We start from the raw sequence: 27,869 nt of genomic DNA on the forward strand, positions 1-27,869 counted from the left end.
TTGATTGTGCACACAAAATGAGCCAAATAAGTTTGATAAACGGAAGTTAGGATTCCTTACCCCCTCGGGAAGAAAAGAAAATCCATGGGCCGGGCAATTAGACGACTTTGGCAATGAACAGCCATGGTGTCCTGAGAAACAAATTTAAAGGCACGAAACATCAGCAATACCAGAAAAGATAGGCATTAAAATAAAGTTAGACTGACGTTTAACTTCGGCAACGAGGCTAACGCAGAAGCGTAAGGGTGCCATAGCACACACGACGCTATCTACCCTCGGTACGCCTTGACGCATCACAAAACCTATTCAAGACAAGGCTCATACGGCCGCGCAATATGCAGCATCTGCCGGTGTAGAACTCCTCGTCGTAAGCATTCACTTACTGTAAGCGATGTGCTTGCTTCGCTATAGGTCATGATACACGCTTTGTCAAGTGCCGTATCGTCCAGCACATATGTCGTATATTTTTCCTCCAGCGAAAAAGTACTGCATCTAAACAGACTTTCAAATGATCGTATCCAGCTTTTCTGGACACGAGGGTTTAGTTCGCGTGAGTGCCACCACGTGGCTTACTGACCTTAAACTTTTCAAACTTCCCGCGGTGACACGCGATCACGTGAAAAAAAGCTATAGCTGCGCATTGAACTCCGCCACAATGATTGTGCCGCCGGCGTTATCAGTATCCTTGATGAAGCGTAGCCACTCGTCGCCTGGAAACGACTTGTCATCCTAACAGTGTTTAGTCGCGACGAGCGATGATTGATTCTGGGCTCTTGATGCGGTTCTTTTCTATCTCTTCTTTTCCTTTTTTTTCCTTTTTCTGATTCTACAGAGTAAACAAGCTTGGATAATCGTCGGAAGCCCCCCGTGGCAGCCTTTCTCCATTCGGCACATATTCTTGACGTCCGAACATTGCACAGCGTCTACGAGAGACGCCGTCATGGATGGCTTTTGATTTTGACTTATCGATTTCCCAATAATTTCCCCAGCGACTTTGTTATCCGCACTCATGGGCTAACGAAGCAGCTGCAAATCGAGATGTGCCTAAGTATTAAGATATATACACGGATATGTTGGTTTTCCACCTTGACGCGAAATTCAAGACAAGAAATGAGCAAACTCACTCTGTGTAGTAGTCCGTTAGAATGCTATGGCCGAAGACGCTCGCAATATTACGTCACATTTACTCGCCACCAGCCAAGGTATATCCTCAGGTATGACATATACATTACTTGTAGTTAGTTCCCAAAGTTGTCGCCTTTCACGGTTATCCACGTGCGTGAGGAAAACCACTATATAAAATTATTGTGCTGTAATATATGCGGGATTCGTCTGTTCTCCATACTCTCTACCATGTGGCCGTTGCGTATTTCTAATATAGCCACAATATAGAGAACCAAGTATTGATTGCCATAAATTCTATACTAACATACTCAAATACCTCGCACACAACTCCTGACACTTACTCCTGTTCACAAGTTATGCGACTGCCAAGTACATGCTTAACGAATGTTACATAATAAACCACGATCTCATTATGAGGCAATCCGTAGTGGGGCATTCCGAAATAATTTGGACTACTTGGGTTTCATTACCGTGCGCCTAACCTTAAATACACAGTTGTTTTGGCATTTCGCAACCATCGAAAAACGGCTGCCATCGCTGCGATTCCATCACACGACCTCGTTATTAGCACCCGAACCCAACAAAAACTAAGCAACTACGGAGGGGAAGGAATGTATACAGTTAGAGGAAGGGGGCAGTCGGCACGGGAGACTATTTGTTCCCATCCTTATTGCGCGAGAATCGGCACGATCCGTCAAAGCATGACACCGTAGAGTACCCTGTATTTAATGTGATGGAGTCTGCATCCAATATTTCAGACCCGAATCACCGTGCAACGACTGACGACCAGGCATCTAGCTTATACGTGCAGTGATAAGACAGATGCCGAGCCCTGGCATCACCACAGTACCTACGTACTTGACCTCTCCAACACTTGCCGACATTCTCGCCTTATCTCGCACCATCGCGTTTCAGCTGAAGTGCTTCAACAGCCAGTTTATCTGTAACAAAATTTGGCCACCCTGTCAACGAATGGTTTGTTATTTTTGCTTGCTTTCGTATCACCTTTCCTAAAATGCCCGCATTTTTGTCGGCCTCTGTTCCTATTTTGGAGGATCTTTAACAGACGTTGAAACTATAGCACGGCCCCCTTACCGCACTTCTCAAAAGTCATTTTATTTCCCTGATATCTTGTGCAAGCTCCTGCCTTCTTGCCGTTCATCAACCTCCTGATATCCCTCTCACTTGTATCTCATTTTGACGACTACAATCCCACGGAAGTTGGCAATGATATAATGGCCACGGGATTGAAACTCTCTAAATCACTGCTACCGTAGACACGACAGCCGCTTTTGTTCACTGCGAATGCAAATATTACATTAAGTACATTCTGCAGAGAATGCGTAGCGATGACGCACGCTAAACATACTTGCTGAGAGGCTTCGTGGATGCCATTGTGGTTCGCCGTGGACATGGTGTAAGGACCGAAGCGATGACCTCTAGCAAAGGGCACCACCATGAAAATGCCAACTCGCGCAGCCCATGCCTTGGAGCGCAACACTGCGAGTCCTGCTGGGAGCATCCGGACTGCGCGCTCAAAGTGGCGCTGGGGCACCTGTCGCATGATGCGTCTAGTTATTGTTGGTACTGTACCCAAGGGATTCAACATTACTGATACTGCTTGAAACAGCCAAGCTTATCGGAGAAACCATGCGCACGAAATAAAGAAAATACGACTTTGTTTATTTGCCAACAATGGGCTGCACCAGAGTGGTTCATGAAACATGCCAGAGTGTTCATGCAGAGAGCGATTACGGATTGAACTAGAGGTGACATACAGAGCACTTACCTATAATGCCAATGCAAAAGAAAATTATGGGGTATTACACGCCAAAACCACTTTTTGATTATGAGGCACACCGTAGTGGAGGACTCCGGCAATTTCGACCACCTGGAGTTCTTTGAGGTGCACCTAAATCCAAGTATCTAAATCTAAGTGTTTTCGCATTCCGACCCCATCGAATTGCGGCCGCCGTGGCCAGGATTAGATCCCGCAACCTCGTGTTCAGCAGCCCAACACCATAACCACTGAGCAACCACGGCGGGTTACAATGCCAATGAAAGACAGAGGGGGAAAAAAGTTATGAAAAGCAACTGCAGCAGAACTACCTCAGTTGTATCCAAGCAAGCTGCGCGTATATGATCAAGTCTCTGAGAATGGACATAAGCGCATAATGTATGCTGTTTGTACTCGCTTGTGTTTTTACAACGCAAATCTTGTAAGCTGAGAACCAACGAAAGTCAGAAGCAGGAACTCGAGCCGGGCTTGTACAGGTGAAGCCCGGCTTCACTTCCCGCTTGTGACGATTAGTTTAACAGTGCGTTTAAGACTCCTTCTAGCAACGTGAGCATATTCGTTAAATTGTTTGTCTACAATAAGAGGGAACACACAAAATGAGCCAAATAAGTTTGATGAACGGAAGTTAGGATTCCTTACCACGTCGGGAAGAAAAGACAGTCCATGGGCAGGGCAGTTAGACCACGCTGGCAATGAACAGCCACCATGCCCTGCGAAACGAATTTAAAGACACGAGACGTCAACAATACCAGAAAATATAGGCACTAAAATAAATTTATAGCGACGTAGTGACGTTTAACTTCAGCAACGAGGCTAACGCAAAAGCGTAAGGGTGCCATAGCACACACGACGCTATCTACCCTCGGTACGCCTTGACGCATCACAGAACCTATTGAAAACAGGGCTCATGCGACCGGCGCAATATGCAGCAGCCGCCAGCGTTGAACCCCCCGTCGTAAACATTCACTTACTCTAATGCTATGTTCAGACTACGTTCGTAAGGCGCCGATTTTTCGTAACATGCTTAAGCGGAAGCGCAACAAGCGTATGCGTCTAGTTCAGACTGCGAACGTAAAGGTACCAACGTGCGCAATTCACGCAAACATCGTGGTTGAGAGTGTTAAAGGGTCGGCAACATTTACGACTGTGATATTACGACCGTTGCGACACAGCCAATGACCGATACGCTTTCAGTTTTCAACAACCGGGGACGACACTTCCGTCCTCCCGTCTGCAGACAGCTCCGGGCGCGGGAAGTGTCATTGCGCAATTCCGTGCGCACGATTAGGTTGGCTGTGTTCGTGATAATTTGTGCAGTGCGCCTTGCGAGACTGTTTTCAGTTCATCTGGTTTATCCGCCGAGGATATCGGTGGCCGCAGATGCGTGCTCCTAAGTTCGATGGGTGGTCTCACTAGGTTTTCATGGAAGCGGCACTGCTGGGGCGACATGCGCATGAAGTTATGAAACATCACAGCGTCACCAACTCGGAGCTTGGCGAAAAGGTTGTGAAAATCGCCGTCCACGGCCTTGTCGAGAAGTACTTGCCGCTCCCAAACCCTTCTGCGTCGTCTTTGTCGTCTTTGTGCAATTGAATACATGACTATAAGTTTTTTTTGAGCGTGAATTTCTTCGATCTCGGCCAGCGGTCGCATGTTGACAGGGGCCATATTGGGCCGCTGGTGACGTCGATTCTGCAGCTCCAAATTTGATTGGCCTGTTGTAAAAGCCGTAATTTACGCAGCAGTAAATGTGAACAAAGGTGCCGGCTTAACTGCCGTAACTTTTTTTTACAGCCGTTACGTTCGATACGCCGAAAGAGCTCTTACGCGCGTTACGATCGTATTGGGAACATAGCTTAAGCGGTGTGCTCCCTTCGGGGCGGTTCATGATACACGCTTTGTCAGGTCCCGTATAACTTCCAGTACATATGTGGTATATTTTCCCTCCAGCGAAAAAGTACTGCATATAAACAGACTTTCAAATGATCGTATTCAGCTTTTCTGGACGCGAAGGTTGAGTTCTCGGGAGTGCCAGCACGTGGCTTACTGACCTTAAACTTTTCAAACTTCCCGCGGCGACGCGTGATGACATAAAAAAAAAATAAGAGCTATACCTGCGCATTGAACTCCGCTACAATGATTGTCCCGCCGGCGTTATCAGCATTCTTGATGAAGCGTAGCCGCGTGTCGTCTGGAAACGCCTTGTCATCCTAAGATCGTTTAGTCGCGACGAACGATGATTGATTCTGGGCTCTTGATGCCGTTTTTTCTTTCTTTTTTCTTTTCCTTTTTTTTTTCTTTTTCGGACGCTACGGACTAAACAAGCTAGGGTAACCGTCGGAAGCACGCTGTGGAAGCCTTTCCTCAGTCGGCACATATTCTTGACGTCCGAACATTTCAGAGCGTCTACAAGAGACGCCATCGTGAACGGCTTTTGATTTTGACCTATCATTTCCTTAAGGTGCCCCCTATTATTTCGGCAGCGTCTGTTATTCGCACTTATGGGCTAACGCCACAGCTGCAAATCGAGATGTGCCTAAGTATTAAGACATATACATGGATATGTTGGTTTTGCACCATTGCAAATGCCATATCGATGCTGCATATCGCAATAATTGGGCTAATTATGACTTTCAATTGATTTAGCGGCATGATATTTAACGTACCCACATGTATGTACCCGAGCTATTTGACGCGATCAGCGTTCTTGCACATGTCACACCAGTCTCCGTTTATTACGGGAGTTTAACTATCCTCTTTCACACCATATATTCAAATGCGACACCAGTCAACGAAAAGACATCACTTATGTTTCACTGGTGCTAGGAGGAATTCAGCCCTCGTCACTCGTATACCAGAGTCACGGAAGCCTGATGCTTCAGCATCGTGAATGTCAGCGCGTAAAGGAAGATCTACTCTCGCCAATAGTACGCACTTGTGGCAGGCATATGAGAGGCCACGCGGAAGCGCCTCTAGATTTCGCGGAGGCGCCTGTAGATTGCGTAGCTTTCCCAGAGTAAATCGCGAAAGAGGTTTCCGGCGTAATCATACGTCTGACACTTGACGCGTTCCGGCGTTGGCGACAATGTGCTTCGCTGCATTCCTTGAGTTCTACTCAATACAGCCACAGTCATCGTAAAATAGGCACCAGGCGCCTTTTCTAAAAAAATATTTTCGTAAAAAAAAAGTGCACCATAAAATTGCACCATGAATGCTGGAAATCGGATCCGCGCAGTTGTGCTTAGTGACCCAACGCTGCAGTCGCTAAGAAAGTGCGGCGAGGGTATGCAACATAGGAAAATACTAAAGCCCACACATTGCATATGTATGTATAAGAGACGCATACTAACGTGACGAGGAGACACAGGCATAAGAAGGAGTGAGTAAACAACGTCTGAGCTGGCGCAAAACTCCAACTATTTAATCTGGGAGTGGAGCTCAAGGACAGCAAGAAATGCGCATTTTTGTCAACGATACTCAACTCGTCGTCAAGTTGAACCTCTTTTTGAAGAAATATCAAAAGATGTTTTTGTAATTGGTTTTGTGCTGATTTTTTTTTTACATCAAGAGCCGTCAATGACTCTCGCTCGAACGTATCACTGCGCATGCCCAGTACATTGAACTAACGAAAGAGTGTCTGATGCTCGTTGGGAAGGCACTACGCAAGAAAGTGCGCATTGCCTTCATTGTTCAAAGACAACTCATGCTCCCATGCTCGGTGACTGATAGTGTCCAGTTTCTCCTACATAGGTGGTCCTACACGATTGCAATATGGGAGAAAAGTAAATGTAATATGTACGGCTCTGAGATACTCTCCCAATTCTGGAGTGGAAATTTTGTAAAACTCTCGTAAATATCGTTATTCTGTCAGGTAACACGTAAATTTATAAATAACTTTTCTTTTCCTTTGGTTGATCTGACATAGACAGTTTCGATAACTATGATGCCATCGTTTGGTGCATTTGGTGCAGATTCACAAATATATAAGCATCGTGCTTGTGATTTTTGAAGCATAGCAATATTTAGCATATCTATAGCGAAAATTCACAATATAAATCATAATACTTCTTTCAGCAGTTCGAAACTTTTGTGCGGTTCAAAACAGAAATTGCAGTCGGCACCGAATTAAAGCGTCCTGGTATGTTTACTTGTACTCAGCTTGAAGGTATATCAATGTGCAGTGAAATCCACTTGAATTCATGAACTACTGTTTACAAACACTGTTTCAACTTATTTGTCGTGAATATTCTTGTTGCTTAGTTTATGAAGGCCAAACGCATCTCGCATTTTCCACAATAACCTCGGTGTTGGCACGTAAGCATGTTGCATGATATCGCACTATCTCGCGTATTAACCATTTTCACACTGTTGTATCTCCCTAAACCTGCTGGATAAATCTACTGTGTTAAGGCTAGAAGCATTCTCAATTCGCCTACGAACACTAAAATATGCATTTGTGTCCACGCTGTCGCACTCCGCGGTGTCACAGGGAGCTGGCACGTGATCATAATGGCGTCACCAGCCGTCCTTTGCTTACGCGTCTTTTTTGATTCATCGAATCTACGCCTCGCTGTTTCGGTATATCCCCGAAAGTCCAGTCGAGCCCAGCTACAAGGAGTAGATTTATGAGTTTTCTATAGCTTAACATGTAAGGTTGATGTATGAAACTCCTTTAACGATCATAAACCATCCTTGGGGATGCGTTGTATATGTACCGATGTGTTATTTCCGACAGAGACGGGAAACACCTCAAAAATCGAGGCGCAGTTTGCGGTGATTTCCGCATTTGCCTTTACCTCTTTCTCAACGTCACTCATAATGGCATTCTCGATGCTCAAGCTTGTGTAGTATCAAACCAGCCTGGTTCTACCATTCTTGGCCCAGAAACGGTACAGCACACTCATTACAGAAAGCTTATAAAAAGGAGCATGAAATAAAAGACAATAAAAATAAAATTTCTGAATGCTGATTTTGCGGCGAGCTAGCTTCATAAAGCTGGCAGCGAATTAGCCGGGCTTGATGTATCCAATGGTCCCTTCACTATGAAAGAGATGTTTTATGTTAGGATTGATTAGTTAATTGCCACACTTTGATATACAGTAAAATTCTGTTTGTCTTTGTTCAGATTCTACTGTCGTCTGGCCATACTCTCCTGACTTCGCTTTTTTTAGCAGCAATGAAGAACTGCTTAAAAGATGCCATGTGCGGTACCTGTATGTGTTATTTTACAGATATTAGAAACACTGATAGTTGTCAGGCTGGGCGGATGAGTGCGTTCTTTCGGGCGTCCTAACGAAGTGATGCTTCAATGAGTAGCGGCCACCGCACATGCCAAACTAAAGTGAAGCCCTACAACTAAGTATCACAATCAGCATACATTAATAAGTGTAACTTACTGTGCTTCCTCATCGGCCTCTTCATCTGTAACACCTGAAAATATTTTTTTAAGTAATTGATGTACTACACAATCACCATTCGTATAATTTGCAACATAACGACCGCGCTAATTGCACGATCGTATAAGTTAAAATTATACTATCTCTCTCTCTCTCGCCAGTTTTTATTTATTGTTTGTCACTGCCATGCTGTTCGCCGCAGCAACTTTCTTTTTGACACAGGCGGCTATTTCTTTTACAAAGACATTCTTGCATATAAGTGAAAATACCTGCTTGTTCTTAAAATACCTTCTTATTCCTAATGTTTCCTTACTGCTATCCTGTTTCCATGTTCTTTACTCCCACAACCCTACTGCCCTCCACTGGCCGCAATTCCGGTGGAAGCAGAAAAAAAGCAGGAGCGGTACCGTGTAATCAGGTAACCTTGTAGTAATTCCGGTCACCGGCGTTATCAAAACAAAAGAACACTTCTAGATCCAGACGGATCTTTTGTTGGCAAACTTTACTGACGTTTTGAGATCCGTACAGATTCTATGTCGAGAATGTCAGATAGTGTCGATCATTCTTGTCTGTAGATAAAGCGTGTAGATCAAAATCCTGAAGACTGTGTAGATCGATCTAGTAGATTCTAAACGAGCTATGCGAACAGATCGGCAAAGATCGATTTCGCGCTTACTTTGGTCGGCGACCCGCTTCATTCGCGGCAACAAGCTGTGCAGTTAGAGTGCGGCCAGCAGCAATTTCACTCTTTCAAATTGTTAAATAAGAAACTGCTGACTGCCAGTGAACCCACCTTCATTGTCATCTTCCAGTTGAAGGCAGCGGAAAGGTGGTGCCTTCTTGCAGCACACCAGCAGCTCCGTGGAGCGTTCTACAGGCGCGCAGATCTGGTAGTAAACTGATCCGGCCTCTTCCACCGCTATCAAGTTACACTTGCGCTCATTTGGGGCGCAATTCACGTAGCGCATCCACAGTGCCACTTCAATGGCGCTTACATGGCCTTAAGGTAGTGTCTCCGCGGGTACTGGCTGCACAGCAAACACAATGACTGCCACGGTCGTTCTCCCTCTTTTCTTTAGAGTAAGATGCTCCTGGTACAAATGATGATCTTATAGGGTGGACTATTGAGCTGCAGAGTTTTTACTCGAACCTGCTCCCTGCTAAGGAACTTTGTACAATTTATTGCAAATGGTTCTCATCCTGTTTAAAAACTAACTCGGAAGAAATTTCGCAATAATGTTCATCTTAATATACAAGCAGTTGCACGCTTAATTGTATATAATTTGTTTTATGGTATTTTGGTGAGATTTTCGGAGCATCGACGCTAATTCAATTTAGACGGAGGTGTGTTTTTAGCTGAAGAAAAGCAACCCTGAGGTGGCGTTTCAAGCGCAAGCGACAGTACTTCCCCGAAAGATGATCTTTAGGAATTAAAATTATAACAGAACTCCACAGCGGTCAACCCACTGGCGTAAATAAACGATGCGAGGTTGGAAGCATAATGTGCACAGTTAAAGCCCTCTTTGTACACCCAGAGTCGGTATTGGAGCAACAGAACGCAAGTTTTTATCGGCGAATAATACAACTGATGCCACTTTAAAACCGCAGAAATTGCTTTTGTGATCTGTTCTCACCTCACTCAATGTTACCATTGCAAGTTGTGTTGAGAGAAGAAGTTACCTAAGCTGCTCATGCGTATCCTTTTCCTTTAAGCAAAAATTTTATATTTGGTGACAAAATGAAAAGGTGGCGAAGGATTGCAGTAAAGACTCGGCCTCGCATTTCTTTTTACGAATGTTGTATAAGACTTTCATTTTCCATTCCGCCGCATGGGCATTCGGGTGCGACGGCTGGAAATTGAGCCGACGACCTCGTACTCAACGCTGCAGTCTCTCAGTTACCGCAGCAAACACAACGAATTTAGTATATACATATCGAAAAACTTTGTCAGGTGAATAAATATTTTGCTGCTGCTCACGAGTGGGTAGAGGTCTATTGCGGCGAGTGTGAACGTACATATAAGCCTTCTGCGAGACAATTAAACTAGATGTCATGATTCCAGTTGGCATTCTATGGCTTAAAGCTTCCGAAATGGAGTACACTCAGAATCCATATATATATATATATATATATATATATATATATATAGATGAAGTAGAGCCGCGTTTGGTATAGCGCGTGTCATGCTGCGATAGCCTTACTCTTTCAATACGTGAAATGGTTGTCACTTTCTATGTTATTCGTATGTATCGCTCGTTTCAAGGGCAATTAAGTACATTCTGCAGAGAATGCGTAGCGATGACGCACGCTCAGCATACTTGCTGAGAGGCTTCGCGGATGCCATTGTGGTTCGCCGTGGACATGGTGTAAGGACCGAAGCGATGACCTCTAGCAAAGGGCACCACCATGAAAAGCCAACTCGCGCAGCCCAAGTCCTGGGGCGCAACACAGCGAGTCCTGGTGGCAGCATCTTGACTGCGCGCTCAAAGTCGCGCTGGGGCACCTGTCGCATGATGCGTCTAGTTATTATCGGTACTGTACCCAAGGGATTCGTCATTACTGATACTGCATGAAACAGTGAAGCTTATCGGAGAAACCATGCGCAGGAAATAAAGAAAATACGGCTTTGTTTATTTGCCAACAATCTCCAGAACCAGAGCAGTTCATGAAACCTGCTAGAGTTCTGGTGCAGGGAGCGATTACGGATTGAGCTAGAGGCGACGTACACTGGCACTTGCCTACAATGCCAATGCAAGACAGAGGGCGGACAAAATGTCAAGAAAAGCAACTGCAGCAGAAGAATCTCAGTTGTGTCCAAATAACCTGCCCGTAAGGGATTAAGTCTCTGACAATCAACATAAGCGTCCAGTGTATGCTGCTTGTATTCGCTTGTGTTCTGACAACGCAAATCTTGTAAGCTGAGAACCAATGAAAGTCAGAAGCCGGAACTCAAGCCGGGCTTGTACAGGTGAAGCCCGGCTTCACTTCCCGCTTCTGACGATTTGTTTAACTGTGCGTTTAAGACTCCTTGTAGCAACGTGAGCATATTCATTAAATTCGTTTGATTGTGCACACAAAATGAGCCAAATAAGTTTCATAGACGGAAGTTAGGATTCCTTACCCCCTCGGGAAGAAAAGAAAATTCATGGGCCGGGCAATTAGACGACTTTGGCAATGAACAGCCATCATTTCCTGCGAAACGAATTAAAAGGCACGAAACATCAACAATACCAGAAAAGATAGGCATTAAAATAAAGTTATATTGACGTTTAACTTCGGCAACGTGGCTAATACGAAAGCGTAAGGGTGCCATAGCACACACGACGCTATCGGCCCTCGGTACGCCTTGATGCATCAAAAAACCTATTCAAGACAGGGCTCATACGGCCGCGCAATATGCAGCATCTGCCGGCGTAGAACTGCCCGTCGTAAGCATTCACTTACTGTAAGCGATGTGCTCCCTTCGGGGTGGTTCATGATACACGCTTTGTCAAGTCCCGTATCGTCCAGCCCATATGTGGTATATTTTTCCTCCAGCGAAAAAGTACTGCATCTAAACAGACTTTCAAATGATCGTATCCAGCTTTTCTGGACACGAGCGTTTAGTTCGCGTGAGTGCCACCACAGCTTAAACCACCACCTTAACCTTTTGAAACTTCCCGCGGTGACACGGGACGACGTGAAAAAAAAGCTATAGCTGCGCGTTGAACTCCGCCACAATGATTGTGCCGCCGGCGTTATCAGTATCCTTGATGAAGCGTAGCCAATCGTCGCCTGGAAACGACTTGTCATCCTAAGAGCGTTTAGTTGCGACGAGCGATGATTGATTCTGGGCTCTTGATGCGGTTCTTTTCTTTCTTTTCTTTTCTCTACCTTTTTTTTTCTTTTTTCTGATTCAACAGAGTACACAAGCTTGGATAATCGTCGGAAGCACCCCGTGGCAGCCTTTCTTCATTCGGCACATATTCTTGACGTCCGAACATTGCGCAGCGTCTACGAGAGACGCCGTCATGGATGGCTTTTGATTTTGACTTATCGATTTCCCAATTATTTCCCCAGCGACTTTGTTATCCGCACTCATGGGCCAACGAAGCAGCTGCAAATCGAGATGTGTCTAAGTGTTAAGACATATACATGGATATGTTGGTTTTCCACCTTGACGCAAAATTCACGACACAAGAATTGAGCAAACTCACTCTGTGTAGTAGTCCGTTAGAATGCTATGGCCGAAGCCGCTCACAATATTACGTCACATTTACTCGCCACCAGCCAAGGTATATCCTCAGGTATGACATATACATTACTTGTAGTTAGTTCCCAAAGTTGTCGCCTTTCACGGTTATCCACGTGCGTGAGGAAAACCACTATATAAAATTATTGTGCTGTAATATATGCGGGATTTGTCTGTTCTCCATATTCTCTACCATGTGGCCGTTGCGTATTTATAATATAGCCACAATGTAGAGAACCAAGTATTGATTGCCATAAATTCTATACTAACATACTCAAATACCTCGCACACAACTCCTGACACTTACTCCTGTTCACAAGTTGTGCGACTGCCAAGTACATGCTTAACGAATGTTACATAATAAACCACGATCTCATTATGAGGCAATCCGTAGTGGGGCATTCCGAAATAATTTGGACTACTTGGGATTCATTACCGTGCGCCTAACCTTAAATACACAGTTGTTTTGGCATTTCGCAACCATCGAAAAACGGCTGCCATCGCTGTGATTCCATCACACGACCTCGTTATTAGCACCCGAACCCAACAAAAACTAAGCAACTACGGAGGGGAAGGAATGTATACAGTTAGAGGAAGGTGGCAGTCGGCACGGGAGACTATTTGTTCCCATCCTTATTGCGCGAGAATCGGCACGATCCGTCAAAGCATGACACCGTAGAGTGCCCTGTATTTAATGTGATGGAGTCTGCATCCAATATTTCAGACCCGAATCACCGTGCAACGACTGACGACCAGGCATCTAGCTTATACGTGCAGTGATAACACAGATGCCGAGCCCTGGCATCACCACAGTACCTACGTACTTGACCTCTCCAACACTTGCCGACATTCTCGCCTTATCTCGCACCATCGCGTTTCAGCTGAAGTGCTTCAACAGCCAGTTTATCTGTAACAAAATTTGGCCACCCTGTCAACGAATGGTTTCTTATTTTTGCTTGCTTTCGTATCACCTTTCCTAAAATGCCCGCATTTTTGTCGGCCTCTGTTCATATTTTGGAGGATCTTTAACAGACGTTGAAACTATAGCACGGCCCCCTTACCGCACTTCTCAAAAGTCATTTTATTTCCCTGATATCTTGTGCAAGCTCCTGCCTTCTTGCCGTTCATCAACCTCCTGATATCCCTCTCACTTGTATCTCATTTTGACGACTACAATCCCACGGAAGTTGGCAATGATATAATGGCCACGGGATTGAAACTCTCTAAATCACTGCTACCGTAGACACGACAGCCGCTTTTGTTCACTGCGAATGCAAATATTACATTAAGTACATTCTGCAGAGAATGCGTAGCGATGACGCACGCTAAACATACTTGCTGAGAGGCTTCGCGGATGCCATTGTGGTTCGCCGTGGACATGGTGTAAGGACCGAAGCGATGACCTCTAGCAAAGGGCACCACCATGAAAATGCCAACTCGCGCAGCCCATGTCTTGGAGCGCAACACTGCGAGTCCTGCTGGGAGCATCCGGACTGCGTGCTCAAAGTGGCGCTGGGGCACCTGTCGCATGATGCGTCTAGTTATTGTTGGTACTGTACCCAAGGGATTCAACATTACTGATACTGCTTGAAACAGCCAAGCTTATCGGAGAAACCATGCGCACGAAATAAAGAAAATACGACTTTGTTTATTTGCCAACAATGGGCTGCACCAGAGTGGTTCATGAAACATGTTAGAGTGTTCATGCAGAGAGCGATTACGGATTGAACTAGAGGTGACATACAGAGCACTTGCCTATAATGCCAATGCAAAAAAAAAAATTATGGGGTATTACACGCCAAAACCACTTTCTGATTATGAGGCACACCGTAGTGGAGGACTCCGGCAATTTCGACCACCTGGAGTTCTCTAAAGTGCTCCTAAATCTAAGTACACGGGTGTTTTCGCATTCCGCCCCCATCGAATTGCGGCCGCCGTGGCCGGGATTAGATCCCGCAACCTCGTGCTCAGCAGCCCAACACCATAGCCACTGAGCAACCACGGCGGGTTACAATGCCAATGAAAGACAGAGGGGGAAAAAGTTATGAAAAGCAACTGCAGCAGAATTACCTCAGTTGTGTCCAAGCAACCTGCGCGTATATGATCAAGTCTCTGAGAATGAACATAAGCGCATCATGTATGCTGTTTGTACTCGCTTGTATTTTTACAACGCAAATCTTGTAAGCTCAGAACCAACGAAAGTCAGAAGCAGGAACTCAAGCCGGGCTTGAACAGGTGAAGCCCGGCTTCACTTCCCGCTTGTGACAATTAGTTTAACAGTGCGTTTAAGACTCCTTCTAGCAACGTGAGCATATTCGTTAAATTTGTTTGTCTACAATAAGAGGGAACACACAAAATGAGCCAAATAAGTTTGATGAACGGAAGTTAGGATTCCTTACCACGTCGGGAACAAAAGACAATCCATGGGCAGGGCAGTTAGACCACTCTGGCAATGAACAGCCACCATGCCCTGCGAAACGAATTAAAAGACACGAGACGTCAACAATACCAGAAAAGATAGGCACTAAAATAAAGTTATAGCGACGTAGTAACGTTTAACTTCGGCAACGAGGCTAACGCAAAAGCGTAAGGGTGCCATAGCACACACGACGCTATCTACCCTCGGTACGCCTTGACGCATCACAGAACCCCCCGTCGTAAACATTCAATTCTATGTTCAGACTACGTTCGTAAGGCGCCGATCTTTCGTAACATGCTTAAGCGGAAGCGCAACAAGCGTATGCGTCTAGTTCAGACTGCGAACGTAAAGGTACCAATGTGCGCAATTCACGCAAAAATCGTGGTTGAGAGTGTTAAAGGGTCGGCAACAGTTACGACTGTGATATTACGACCGTTGCGACACAGCCAATGACCGATAAGCTTTCAGTTTTCAACAACCGGTGACGACACTTCCGTCCTCCCGTCTGCAGACGGCTCCGGGCGCGGGAAGTGCCATTCCGCCATTCCGTGCGCACGATTAGGTTGGCTGTGTTCCTGATAATTTGTGCAGTGCGCCTTGCGAGACTGTTTTCAGTTCATCTGGTTTATCCGCCGAGGAAATCGGTGGCCGCAGATGCGTGCTCTGAACTTCGATGGGTGGTCTCACTAGGTTTTCATGGAAGCGGCGCTGCTGGGGCGACATGCGCATGAAGTTATGAAACATCACAGCGTCACCAACTCGGAGCTTGGCGAAAAGGTTGTGAAAATCGCCGTCCACGGCCCTGTCGAGAAATACTTGCCGCTCCCAAACCCTTCTGCGTCGTCTTTGTCGTCTTTGTGCGATTGAATACATGACTATAAGTTTTTTTTTTTTTAGCGTGAATTTCTTCGATCGCGGCCAGCGGTCGCATGTTGACAGGAGCCATATTGGGCCGCTGGTGACGTCGATTCTGCAGCTCCAAATTTGATTGGCCTGTTGTAAAAGCCGTAATTTACGCATCAGTAAATGTGAACAAAGGTGCCGGCTTAACTGCCGTAACTTTTTTACAGCCGTTACGTTCGATACGCCGAAAGAGCTCTTACGCGCGTTACGACCGTAGTGTGAACATAGCTTAAGCGATGTGCTCCCTTCGGGGCGGTTCATGATACACGCGTTGTCAAGTCCCGTATAACGTCCAGAACATATGTGGTATATTTTCCCTCCAGCGAAAAAGTACTGCATATAAACAGACTTTCAAATGATCGTATTCAGCTTTTCTGGACGCGAAGGTTTAGTTCTCGGGAGTGCCAGCACGTGGCTTACTGACCTTAAACTTTTCAAACTTCCCGCGGCGACGCGTGATGACATAAAAAAAATAAATAAGAGCTATAGCTGCGCATTCAACTCCGCCACAATGATTGTCCCGCCGGCGTTATCAGCATTCTTGATGAAGCGTAGCCGCGTGTCGTCTGGAAACGCCTTGTCATCCTAAGATCGTTTAGTCGCGACGAACGATGATTGATACTGGGCTCTTGATGCGGTTTTTTCTTTCCTTTTTTCCTTTCCTTTTTTTTCTTTTTTCTGATGCTACGGACTAAACAAGCTAGGGTAACCGTCGGAAGCACCCTGTGGAAGCCTTTCATCAGTCGGCACATATTCGTGACGTCCGAACATTTCAGAGCGTCTACAAGAGACGCCGTCGTGGACGGCTTTTGATTTTGACCTATCATTTCCTTAAGGTGACCCCTATTATTTCCCCAGCGACTTTGTTATTCGCACTTATGGGCTAACGCAGCAGCTGCAAATCGAGATGTGCCTAAGTATTAAGACATATACATGGATATGTTGGTTTTGCACCATGACGCCAAATTCACGACACAAGAATTGAGCGAACTGTCTCTGTATAGTAGTCCGTTAGATTCTCTCATTATTCTCTACCATGTTGCCGTTCCGGATTTATAACATAGCCGCAATGTCGAGAATCAAATATTGATTGCCATTAATTCTAAACTCTCATACTCAAATACCTGGCGCACGACTCCTGACACTTAATCTTGTTCACAAATTACGCGACTGCCAAGTACACGCTTAACGAATGATACAACCACGATATCATAATGAGGCAATCCGTAGCGGGGCATTCCGAAATAATTTGGACCACTTGGGATTCTTTACCGTGCGCCTAACCTTAAATACACAGGTGTTTTGGCGTTTCACACCCATCAAAAAACGGCTGCCATGGCTGTGATTCGATCACACGACCTCGTTATTAGCGCCCGAACCTAATAAAAAGTAATCAATTACGGAGGGGAATGAATGTATGCAGTTCGAGGAAGGTGGCAGTCCGCACATGAGACAATTTGTTGCCATTCTTACTGCGCGAGAATTGGCACGAGCCATCAAAGCATGACACCGTAGAGTGCACTGTATTTAATGTGATGGAGTCTGCATTCAACATTTCGGAACCGAATCACCCTGTAACGAAAGACGACCAGGCATCTCGCTTATATATGCAGTGAACATACAGCTGCAGAGCCTTGGCATCGCCCACAGTACCTACGTACAGTCGCGGTCAAAAATACGCGGCCCACGGCTCCAGTCGGCGGAGCGGCCGCGAGCCGCACCGCGGCGCTCGCGTCGGCGCTGCGAGAGTTCGCGCTCTGACGACAGGTATCTCCCTCGCTCTCGGGCGGATACGTAACGGACGATACGTAACGGGCGGATACGTAACGGATACGGACGATACGTAGGGAGATACCTGTCGTCAGAGCGCAAACTCTCGCAGCGCCGACGCGAGCGCCGCGGTGCGGCTCGCGGCCGCTCCGCCGACTGGAGCCGTGGGCCGCGTATTTTTGACCGCGACTGTACTTGACCTCTCTTCAACACTTGCCGACATTCTCGCCTTATCTCGCACCATCGCGTTTCAGCTGAAATGCTTCAACAGCCAGTTTATCTGCAACAAAATTTGGCCACCCTGTCAACGAATGGTTTCTTATTTTTGCTTGCTTTCGTACCACCTTTCCTAAGATGCCCGCATTTTTGTCGGCCTCTGTTCATATTTTGGGGGATCTTTAACAGACGTTGAAACTATAGCACGGCCCCCTTACCGCACTTCTCAAAAGTCATTTTATTTCCCTGATACCTTGTGCAAGCCCCTGCCTTCTTGCCGTTCATCAACCTCCTGATATCCCTCTCACTTGTATCTCATTTTGACGACTACAATCCCACGGAAGTTGGCAATGATATAATGGCCACGGGATTGAAACTGTTTAAATCACTGCTACCGTAGACACGACAGCCGCTTTTGCTCACTGCGAATGCAAATATTACATTAAGTACATTCTGCAGAGAATGCGTAGCGATGACGCACGCTAAACATACTTGCTGAGAGGCTTCGCGGATGCCATTGTGGTTCGCCGTGGACATGGTGTAAGGACCGATGCGATGACCTCTAGCAAAGGGCACCACCATGAAAATGCCAACTCGCGCAGCCCAAGTCCTGGAGCGCAACACAGCGAGTCCTGGTGGCAGCATCTTGACTGCGCGCTCAAAGTCGCGCTGGGGTACCTGTCGCATGATGCGTCTAGTTATTGTTGGTACTGTACCCAAGGGATTCAACATTACTGATACTGCTTAAAACAGCCAAGCTTATCGGAGAAACAATGCGCACGAAATAAAGAAAATACGACTTTTTTCATTTGCCGACAATCGGCTGCACCAGAGTGGTTCATGAAACATGCTAGAGTGTTCATGCAGAGAGCGATTACGGATTGAACAAGAGGTGACATACAGAGCACTTACCTATAATGCCAATGCAAAAGAAAATTATGGGGTATTACACGCCAAAACCACATTTTGATTATGAGGCACACCGTAGTGGAGGACTCCGGCAATTTCGACCACCTGGAGTTCTTTGAGGTGCACCTAAATCTAGGTATCTAAATCTAAGTGTTTTCGCATTCCGCCCCCATCGAATTGCGGCCGCCGTGGCCGGGATTAGATCCCGCAACCTCGTGCTCAGCAGCCCAACACCATAGCCACTGAGCAACCACGGCGGGTTACAATGCCTATGAAAGACAGAGGGGGAAAAAAGTTATGAAAAGCAACTGCAGCAGAATTACCTCAGTTGTATCCAAGCAACCTGCGCGTATATTATCAAGTCTCTGAGAATGGATATAAGCGCATAATGTATGCTGTTTGTACTCGCTTGTGTTTTTACAACGCAAATCTTGTAAGCTGAGAACAAACGAAAGTCAGAAGCAGGAACTCAAGCCGGGCTTGTACAGGTGAAGCCCGGCTTCACTTCCCGCTTGTGACAATTAATTTAACAGTGCGTTTAAGACTCCTAGCAACGTGAGCATATTCGTTAAATTTCTTTGTCTACAATAAGAGGGAACACACAAAATGAGCCAAATAAGTTTGATGAACGGAAGTTAGGATTCCTTACCACGTCGGGAACAAAATACAATACATGGGCAGGGCAGTTAGACCACGCTGGCAATGAACAGCCAGCATGCCCTGCGAAACGAACTTAAAGACATGAGACGTCAGCAATACCAGAAAAGATAGACACTAAGATAAAGTTATAGTGACCTAGTGACGTTTAACTTCGGCAACGAGGCTAACGCAAAAGCGTAAGGGTGCCATAGCACACACGACGCTATCTACCCTCGGTACGCCTTGACGCATCACAGAACCTATTCAAGACAGGGCTCATGGGACCGGCGCAATACGCAGCAGCCGCCGGCGTTGAACCCCCCGTCGTAAACATTCACTTACTCTAAGCGATGTGCTCCCTTCGGGGCGGTTCATGATACACGCTTTGTCAAGTCCCGTATAACGTCCAGAACATATGTGGTATATTCTCCCTCCCGCGAAAAAGTGCTGCATATAAACAGACTTTCAAATGATCGTATTCAGCTTTTCTGGACGCGAAGGTTTAGTTCTCGGGAGTGCCAGCACGTGGCTTACTGACCTTAAACTTTTCAAACTTCCCGCGGCGACGCGTGATGACATGAAAAAATAAATAAATAAGAGCTATAGCTGCGCATTCAACTCCGCCACAATGATTGTCCCGCCGGCGTTATCAGCATTCTTGATGAAGCGTAGCCGCGTGTCGTCTGGAAACGCCTTGTCATCCTAAGATCGTTTAGTCGCGACGAACGATGATTGATTCTGGGCTCTTGATGCGGTTTTTTCTTTCTTTTTTTCCTTTCCTTTTTTTTTTCTTTTTCGTATGCTACGGACTAAACAAGCTAGGGCAACCGTCGGTAGCACCTTGTGGAAGCCTTTCATCAGTCGGCACATATTCGTGACGTCCGAACATTTCAGAGCGTCTACAAGAGACGCCGTCGTGGACGGCTTTTGATTTTGACCTATCATTTCCTTAAGGTGACCCCTATTATTTCCCCAGCGACTTTGTTATTCGCACTTATGGGCTAACGCAGCAGCTGCAAATCGAGATGTGCCTAAGTATTAAGACATATACATGGATATGTTGGTTTTGCACCATGACGCCAAATTCACGACACAAGAATTGAGCGAACTGTGTCTGTATCGTAGTCCGTTAGATTGCTATGGCCGAAGCCGCTCGCAATATTACGTCACATTTACTGGACACGAGGCAATGTACATCTTCGGGTATGACATACACAGTACTTGCAGTTAGTTCCTACAGTAGTCTTTCACGCTCATCCACGTGCGTGAAGGAAGACCACTATATAAAGTTATTGTGCTGTAAAATACGCGGTATTTTTCTTTTCTCATTATTCTCTACCATGTTGCCATTCCGGAATTATAATATAGCCGCAATGTTGAGAATCAAGTATCGATTGCCATAAATTCTATACTCTCATACTCAAATACCTCGCACACGACTCCTGACACTTAATCCTGTTGACAAGTTGTGCGACTGCCAAGTACATGCTTAACGAATAATACAACCACGATCTCATCATGAGGCAATTCGTAGTGGGGCATTCCGAAATAATTTGGACCACTTGGGATTCTTTACCGTGCGCCTAACCTTAAATACACAGGTGTTTTGGCATTTCACACCCATCAAAAAACGGCTGCCTTGGCTGTGATTTGATCACACGACCTCGTTATTAGCACCCGAACCTAATAAGATGTAATCAATTACGGAGGGGAATGAATGTATGCAGTTCGAGGGAGGTGGCAGTCCGCACATGAGACAATTTGTTGCCATTCTTATTGCGCGAGAATCGGCACGAGCCATCGAAGCATGACACCGTAGAGTGCACTGTAATTAATGTAATGGAGTCTGCATTCAACATTTCGGAACCGAATCACCCTGTAACGAATGACGACCAGGCATCTCCCTTATATGTGCAGTGACCAGACAGCTGCAGAGCCCTGGCATCGCCCACAGTACCTACGTACTTGACCTCTCTTCAACACTTGCCGACATTCTCGCCTTACTCCGCACCATCGCGTTTCAGCTGAAGTGCTTCAACCGCCAATTTATTTGTGGCAACATTTGGCCACCCTGTCAACGTAATTGTTTCTTATTTTTAGGTTATCTTTTATATTTAGGCCAATGCTATCCTGAGCTTTCCAGAGGTTCTACCTTTCACAAAATGTCCGCATTTTTGTCGGCCTCTATTCATATTTTGCAGGATTTTTAATAAACGTTGATATTATAGCACGGCCCCCTGACCGCACTGCTCAAAAGTCATTTTATTTCCCTGAGGTGTTGTGCAAGCTTCTGCCTTCTTGCCGTTCATCAACCTCCCGATTTCCCTCTCCTGATTTCCATCTCATTTCGACGACTACAATCCCACGGATGTTGGCAATGATATAGGCCTATAGCATGAAATAGACCTGACATCAACCGAACTCGTTAAGATCAAAGCCTTAGAGGCTGTCTCCACGACAGAGAGAAATTATGGAGGTAGAGATACAGCGCATGCTAGAGTTGGGAGTTATTGAGCCCGCTGAGTGTGACTACACGTCACCGCTAATACTTGTAGAAACCCCTTATAAGGACCCTCGTGCGCGTGTTGATTACGGGAAGTTAAATGCCATTACTAGGGATCAGCTGTACCTGATACCCAACATTGAGGAACGAATCGAAAGAGTTAGCGCTGCTAAATACATTCCAACTATAGATCTCGTGCGGGGATACTGGCAAGTTCCACTTTCAGAAAGTGCCAGCCGCTATGCCGCCTTTATCTCACCTGTAGGCATTCGCGCTCTCGCCCTCAGCTTCGGGTTGAAGAACGCGCCCTTTAGCTTCTCTAAGTGAATGGATATTGTCGTAAATGACTTGCGGCAGTTCGCCTTGCTATATCTTGATGATGTAGCAATTATTTCGGACAGCTGGGAACAGCACGTAACGCATCTCAAGCAGGTGTTCTCACTGTTGAGCGAAGCAGGCTTATCGATGAAGGCGGAAAAGTGTAGGTTCGGCAGTTCACAGGTAACTTATATTGGCCGTGTCAGCCAGGGAACGAGACGGCCGGCCGAGCTGAAAATGGCTACGATTGGAGAATTTTCACCACCGCGCACGAAAACAAAACATTCGTCCGTTTTTTGGGACTTGGAGGGTACTATCAAAGGTACATTCCGAATTACTCGCAAATAGCAATCCAGGGAAAACACGGGGAACGCGGGAGATGGAAATTCAAGACGATGAGCAATATGTGAACAAGGTGAATGCAGGAGCCAACGTTTCGACAAGTGGACGACAAGTGCGTTAACGGACGACCTCCGATTATGGAAAGCCATGGAAAGAACGCTTTCCATGGTTTGAAAACGTCATTGGTTTCTCGTTCAGTGCTTTGCGTGCCAGACTACACAAAGGAATTCATACTTCAATGCGACGCAAGCGACAGGGGCATGTACGTGGTAATTAGTCAGGTCGGCGACGATAATGAGGAACATCCTATCCTCTATGCCAGCCGTAAACTAACTGTAAGAGAGGAAGCCTACAGCGCTTCAGAGAAGGAATGTGCTTCTTTAGTTTGGCCAGCACAGAAGTTGTCGTGTTACTTGTACGGAAGGAGGTTCATCTTCGAGACCGACCACGGTCCTCTGGCGTGGCTCAATCAAATGTCACAGAAAAATGGCCGCTTGCTCCGATGGATCCTCACTCTCCAAGAGTACAACTTCTCCGTTATATATAAGAAGGGAAAGTTGCATAGCAATGCGGATGTTTGAGCAGGCTAATTTGAATTCTGCGTTTAAGGATTCCGCCTAAATTTGGGGGTTGGTATTGGTAATAGTGTTAAGCCAAGAAGAACCCATCTGATTTAGCAGGACTACATCCATGATTACCAAACATAGCACGAAATCGCTTCGAAAATTGGCGTAGCGAAATTCAGCATTTGTTGTTTCTGCACTTATGTATTCTCTGAAGGCTAGCGGGACTAAAGTGAGATCCAAGATAAGTCATCTCGGCGCAGAGCCGTGTTGTGGGGGGGTTCGCTTTGCAGTTGCTTGTCCTTCTTGAATGTTTTGGGGTGGTGTGTTCATTTCACAGCGGGTCTCTGCAAGCCAAGGCATCCCCTACCCTTGTCACCAGCCATTCTCTTCTTGCCCAGCGGTTATCAGCACTGGCCAGTCGAGATTTTCCGGGCCACGGAGGAGCTGTTACGAAAGGCCTGCAAGGGTACCGACCTTGCAGGTCATTCCCTTGGTCGGTACCTTGGTAGCGACCAAGGGTACCGAGCCAGCCGCAGCTGCAGGGGTGGCGTTATTCGGCGCACCAGACCTTGGAACCCTCCCGGCCCGCTGCGGCAACTCGCTTTGTATGAACGACAATGCGCCTCGTCCTCAGGCATACAGCGCCGTAACGCCTAGACGCGGTCGGCGGACCAAGTATTGTTAGTGGATTCGCCGTCGCCACCACGGTTTGTTTGGATCGGGGGTACTCCTGGAAGAGGATATTTTGCGGCGCCCTCTCATGGGCCTTAGAATTCGTCACTCAATGGACAGACGCGGCGGTCACTGTCTGCAGGGTACACTCTGGGATCAAGAGGCACCTGTTCGGTGCAGGACACTTGTCTGCGAGAACCCTCTCACCTCGGTGTGGACAGTGAAACCTGTGCGGAAGCGAGTGTGTAAGCCCTCCCCCTCAAAGGCGGATCAGCTACCATCAGTTTCGACGCTCCGAATCGGTCGAAGGTTGAACGGCCCTTTTCCCTCACCTAGGTATCTAGGGAGGACAGAATGTTTATAAGCAGCTGTTGCGCGGCTGCTGAGTGTGCATTCTCTGTTCGTCATGCTAGACTGATGAACTGTAACCTTCTCCACCTTTCATATAGATACTGTAAATAAATCTCATATTCCTGGTTCTCGATGAGCACAAGTATCTCCCTTCAACCAAGTCTTCAGCGTGGAGAGTTGGAGGATGGCATGAACCAGCTACCATTATTTCATGCCCAACCCCAATCTTTACACTGGATACAGTAAGGCGTGTTATAATGCATACCGTAATTATTCGAACGTTATATATTAGTTATACATTAATATCCCACGTTTTGCAGCTATGCGGTCCGGCACTGTAAGACTAAAAACTAGTGTCAATATAAATGGTTTACCATACAGCTCATTCTTCTTAATTTCAGTTTGCATGCACTTCTAAGCAACACTGTTCTGTACCTATTTAGATGGCTGGGGTATGAATACCAGCTCTATGCATAGAGACGCTAGCTTCTCTTTTATGGCTCAGTAGTGGTTCTAGTAAAATTCTTCAAAATTTCAAGTTTACTTACTTGGTCTTTTTCTTCTCGTGAGGTCGCTTATCTGGCTTTTGTTGCAGTCATCGAGGTCCGGGTTTGGGGCACCACATCTGCCTGATGAACGGGCCTGCCCGCCTGTCGTGTATAACACGAAATTGCCTGTCATCATGTATTATTCGCTCCTGGCTATAAAGGTGCAGTCCGAAATGCTTAGCCGATAAAATCAATCAATCAATCAATCAATCAGTCAATCGTTCTTTTTATGCACCAAGGAAGAACACCTAGGAGTGAGTGTAGGCGCACAGAAAAACAAACAAAAAGGTAGTGATGCGAAACTACTAATAGCAGTTACAGAATAAAGAAATTAGAAATAACATACAAAGAAAAATAATATTCGCTGTTTATGATAATCATGCAGTGCGTACATTACATATTAGATCTGTCAATACCAAAATGTAGGCTTGCGTGACTGGCGCCAGTGACATCGGCGAGTGAAAAGAAAATATCGACACAAATAAGCCGACGTTTCCGTCCAATGACGAAAACGAGCCCATGTAGTTTAAGAAATGAAATGAATCCAAGTTACAAATACCATTCGAAAGCAAACAAGTCGGAAAAGAGAAAAGAAATGCAGTCGTTAATTTTAACAATAGCTTAACCATACCCTTTATTCTGCGTTCCGTGATTTCGGCAAGAAAAATTAGTAGGAGTATTCTTGAAGGTTTGAGCAGCATATAAATACATTCTAGCTTTTGTCGTACAACACCGACGTACTTTGTAGTGTCGCATATCATGTAATGATCTAGGAGCTACATGTAAATGTTTGATCTCACAGTTTCATTAATGACGTGATGAAACCCTTTGAATCAATATGAATTTCAGCGAGGGAGAATAAGAGAGAAATATAATTTCGTATCGTTAGCTCAGGCCGAAATGTACAAGGTATATTTCGGCATACGCTTCACGATGATAGCAATCCGGCACTGTCCTCAAGCAGAACAAAATGAAAACGCAAACTCCGCACCTATGTCAGCTAGATATGGGGACACGCGTCACGGTGAATTGCACCGCTGCCGGCCGTATGCTGCATGTGACAGTGGAAGCGTGCGAGTGTGAATTGGTGATGGTGTCTCAATCTTGCGCGCGCAAGGTAGGAAAGCGGGGAGGAAGCGAGCTGTATTCCATAGCGCGGAAGGCACCCGGGAAAAGGCTGGGAGGGAGGAGGGGGGGGGGGGGGCGTTGTATTCTGGCGTCGCCTGCGTATGCCGCGGCCACGTGGGTCCTATCTTGAAAGCGATCTGCAATGAGTGACAGAGTGCGCCAAGGGCTGATAGCTTCATGTGTGCTGTGTTCTCGACGCTTACTTCTCGTTGAAGCGAGAGGCAGCACGAAGGTCAATTCGCTCATTACTGCTGCAGCTCTTTCTCACTCCGGCATTTTGACCACGATTGTGCACTGTCACCGAGTAAGATGTGCTTATGTTTGATTTAGCGCGCGTGACAGTACGCTTGTTAATTTAGTTACTATGCGAAAGTTTACAATTTTATGCGGCCAATAAAACATATCTATACTTCGTATAGCTATCTACTAATTCGCTATCGCTATCGATACTTCGCCTTTCGGGAGAAACTGGTACAGTTATTCAAACAAAGAAAAGGGGACACCTGGCCCGCAACATGACAGGCCAAACACACCTCTGACCCAAGCTTATTTCTCACACCCAAGCAGCTCTGCTGAGCCAATGAGAATGAAATTGAGAAGGCCAACGAATTCCGCCATTCCAGCTGGGCTCGGCCCACTCGTTGCTTCCAAGATTGCACTGGCGCCGATGCGAGCTCGAGGTCGCGCGTAACTGCAGCAGCCGCAGTGAGTGTGAGAAGTGGATGCACTGGCCTCTTGCACCCGACACGCGCAAGCAACGCCTTACAATCGCCATCATACTTCTGTTTGCCTGGCTGCGTGAGCGGAGCACAAGTGAAATAGAGAGAGAAAGATAAAAGTGCGCCGGTGATTGTGAAGCGCTGCCATGTCGCCGCTGCCATGACCGCTGCTTAGGTGTAGCTAGGGCGGCTTAGCGCAGCTACGTTACAGTGCACTAGAAAGGGTGGTGAAGCGGTGGCACTACCTGCCTGGTTCCGGTGGTGTCGCCAGTAGCGGCTGTGATACGATCGGCCATTCTCAAAAACAAGTAGAAGAAACGCTCGCATCAACTGCAATGCGCGCGTGTACGTCCTTGGTGTACACTGGAGATTTAATTCAGATTTTTTCTCTAAACACTTTAGTCCGTATGCCCTGCTTGCGATTCGAAAATGAAATGCGTATTGCCTTTAAAGCGCAGCTTTTAAAGTGCCCATTCCTGCGGCGAGCGTCGGCGTAATCGAGCGAACGAGCACAGCGAAGGATCAAAGAGCGAACACGCGGCGCAGCGGGAGATGAAATGCATGAGGAGGAAAGCGGAGAAGGAGGGTGCAGCAGAACCATGAGGCGAAACGTAGAGGGAAAATATGTGGCGAAAGCGTGAGAAAAAAAGTGTAGTGCGGCAACGATGGCTACGAGACAGCGCCAGAGTTGCGCGCTTCGTCTTGGAGGTCTGCTTGCGGCGGCTACTCTGAATCGCGGCCACGTGTCACCCACGCGCTGCCTCTCGCCATCTCCCGATCAGCGAGGCGGTCGTGCCACACTTCGCTCCGTTTGGAATGTGCCTCACAATATAGGTTGTCCGCACCAGTCGATATACTGCGAAATGAAATCTCGTATAGAGATGGGCTCAATATTCGCATTAGAGAATATCGCGAGTGATTTTTTTTTTGCCACATACGCAAAAGGTGCCTCTGAAACACCAATTGCGCGTCTATCCTCGCCGCTCGGATCGTGTCACGCTCTCGAGAATAGGAACACTGTCGACTGAAACTGAGTTCCATTCGCATGAACTTTTTCAACGCGATAGAAAAATGACCCATCCCACAGTTTCAGCAGTCAGGATCGAGATTGTTTAGCTTACAGAGCTTGAGGGTGAAGGCGACAGCTTATACGTTCGCGAGTGAACAGACTCTGATGGGGCATGTTTCCAATGAAGCAACCACGTGACAGGGGAATTAGGTGTAGCTAGTGCCCGTAATAACGAAAATGAGCTTAAATTAAGCACTTACATTGTATGTTCGTTCTCCCTTTGGCACACCTCAAAAAAAAAAACTGA

General features: G+C 46.4%; 1 protein-coding gene across 4 annotated transcripts in view; it reads right to left on the reverse strand.

Moving 5' to 3' along the window:
• LOC126543591 (uncharacterized) overlaps positions 1–27,869 on the reverse strand; it is a 43,739-nt gene that overhangs the window by 2,153 nt on the left and 13,717 nt on the right. For 3 of the 4 annotated variants that reach the window (XM_055077709.2, XM_055077707.2, XM_055077708.2), the window contains 4 exons: positions 24,707–24,808; positions 14,950–15,020; positions 2,495–2,680; positions 61–131 (listed from right to left, as the gene is read on the reverse strand). In XM_055077709.2, coding sequence (XP_054933684.1) covers positions 61–131; positions 2,495–2,680; positions 14,950–15,020; positions 24,707–24,808 — 430 coding nt within the window. Of the gene's footprint in view, positions 1–60; positions 132–2,494; positions 2,681–3,562; positions 3,634–8,319; positions 8,354–9,112; positions 9,348–10,637; positions 10,823–11,440; positions 11,512–13,885; positions 14,072–14,949; positions 15,021–24,706; positions 24,809–27,869 lie in introns of those variants that run through there. The other variant, XR_008615080.2, reaches the window with a different exon arrangement.

This window comes from Dermacentor andersoni, chromosome 10 (assembly GCF_023375885.2).
Source record: "Dermacentor andersoni chromosome 10, qqDerAnde1_hic_scaffold, whole genome shotgun sequence".
Classification (NCBI taxonomy): domain Eukaryota; kingdom Metazoa; phylum Arthropoda; class Arachnida; order Ixodida; family Ixodidae; genus Dermacentor; species Dermacentor andersoni.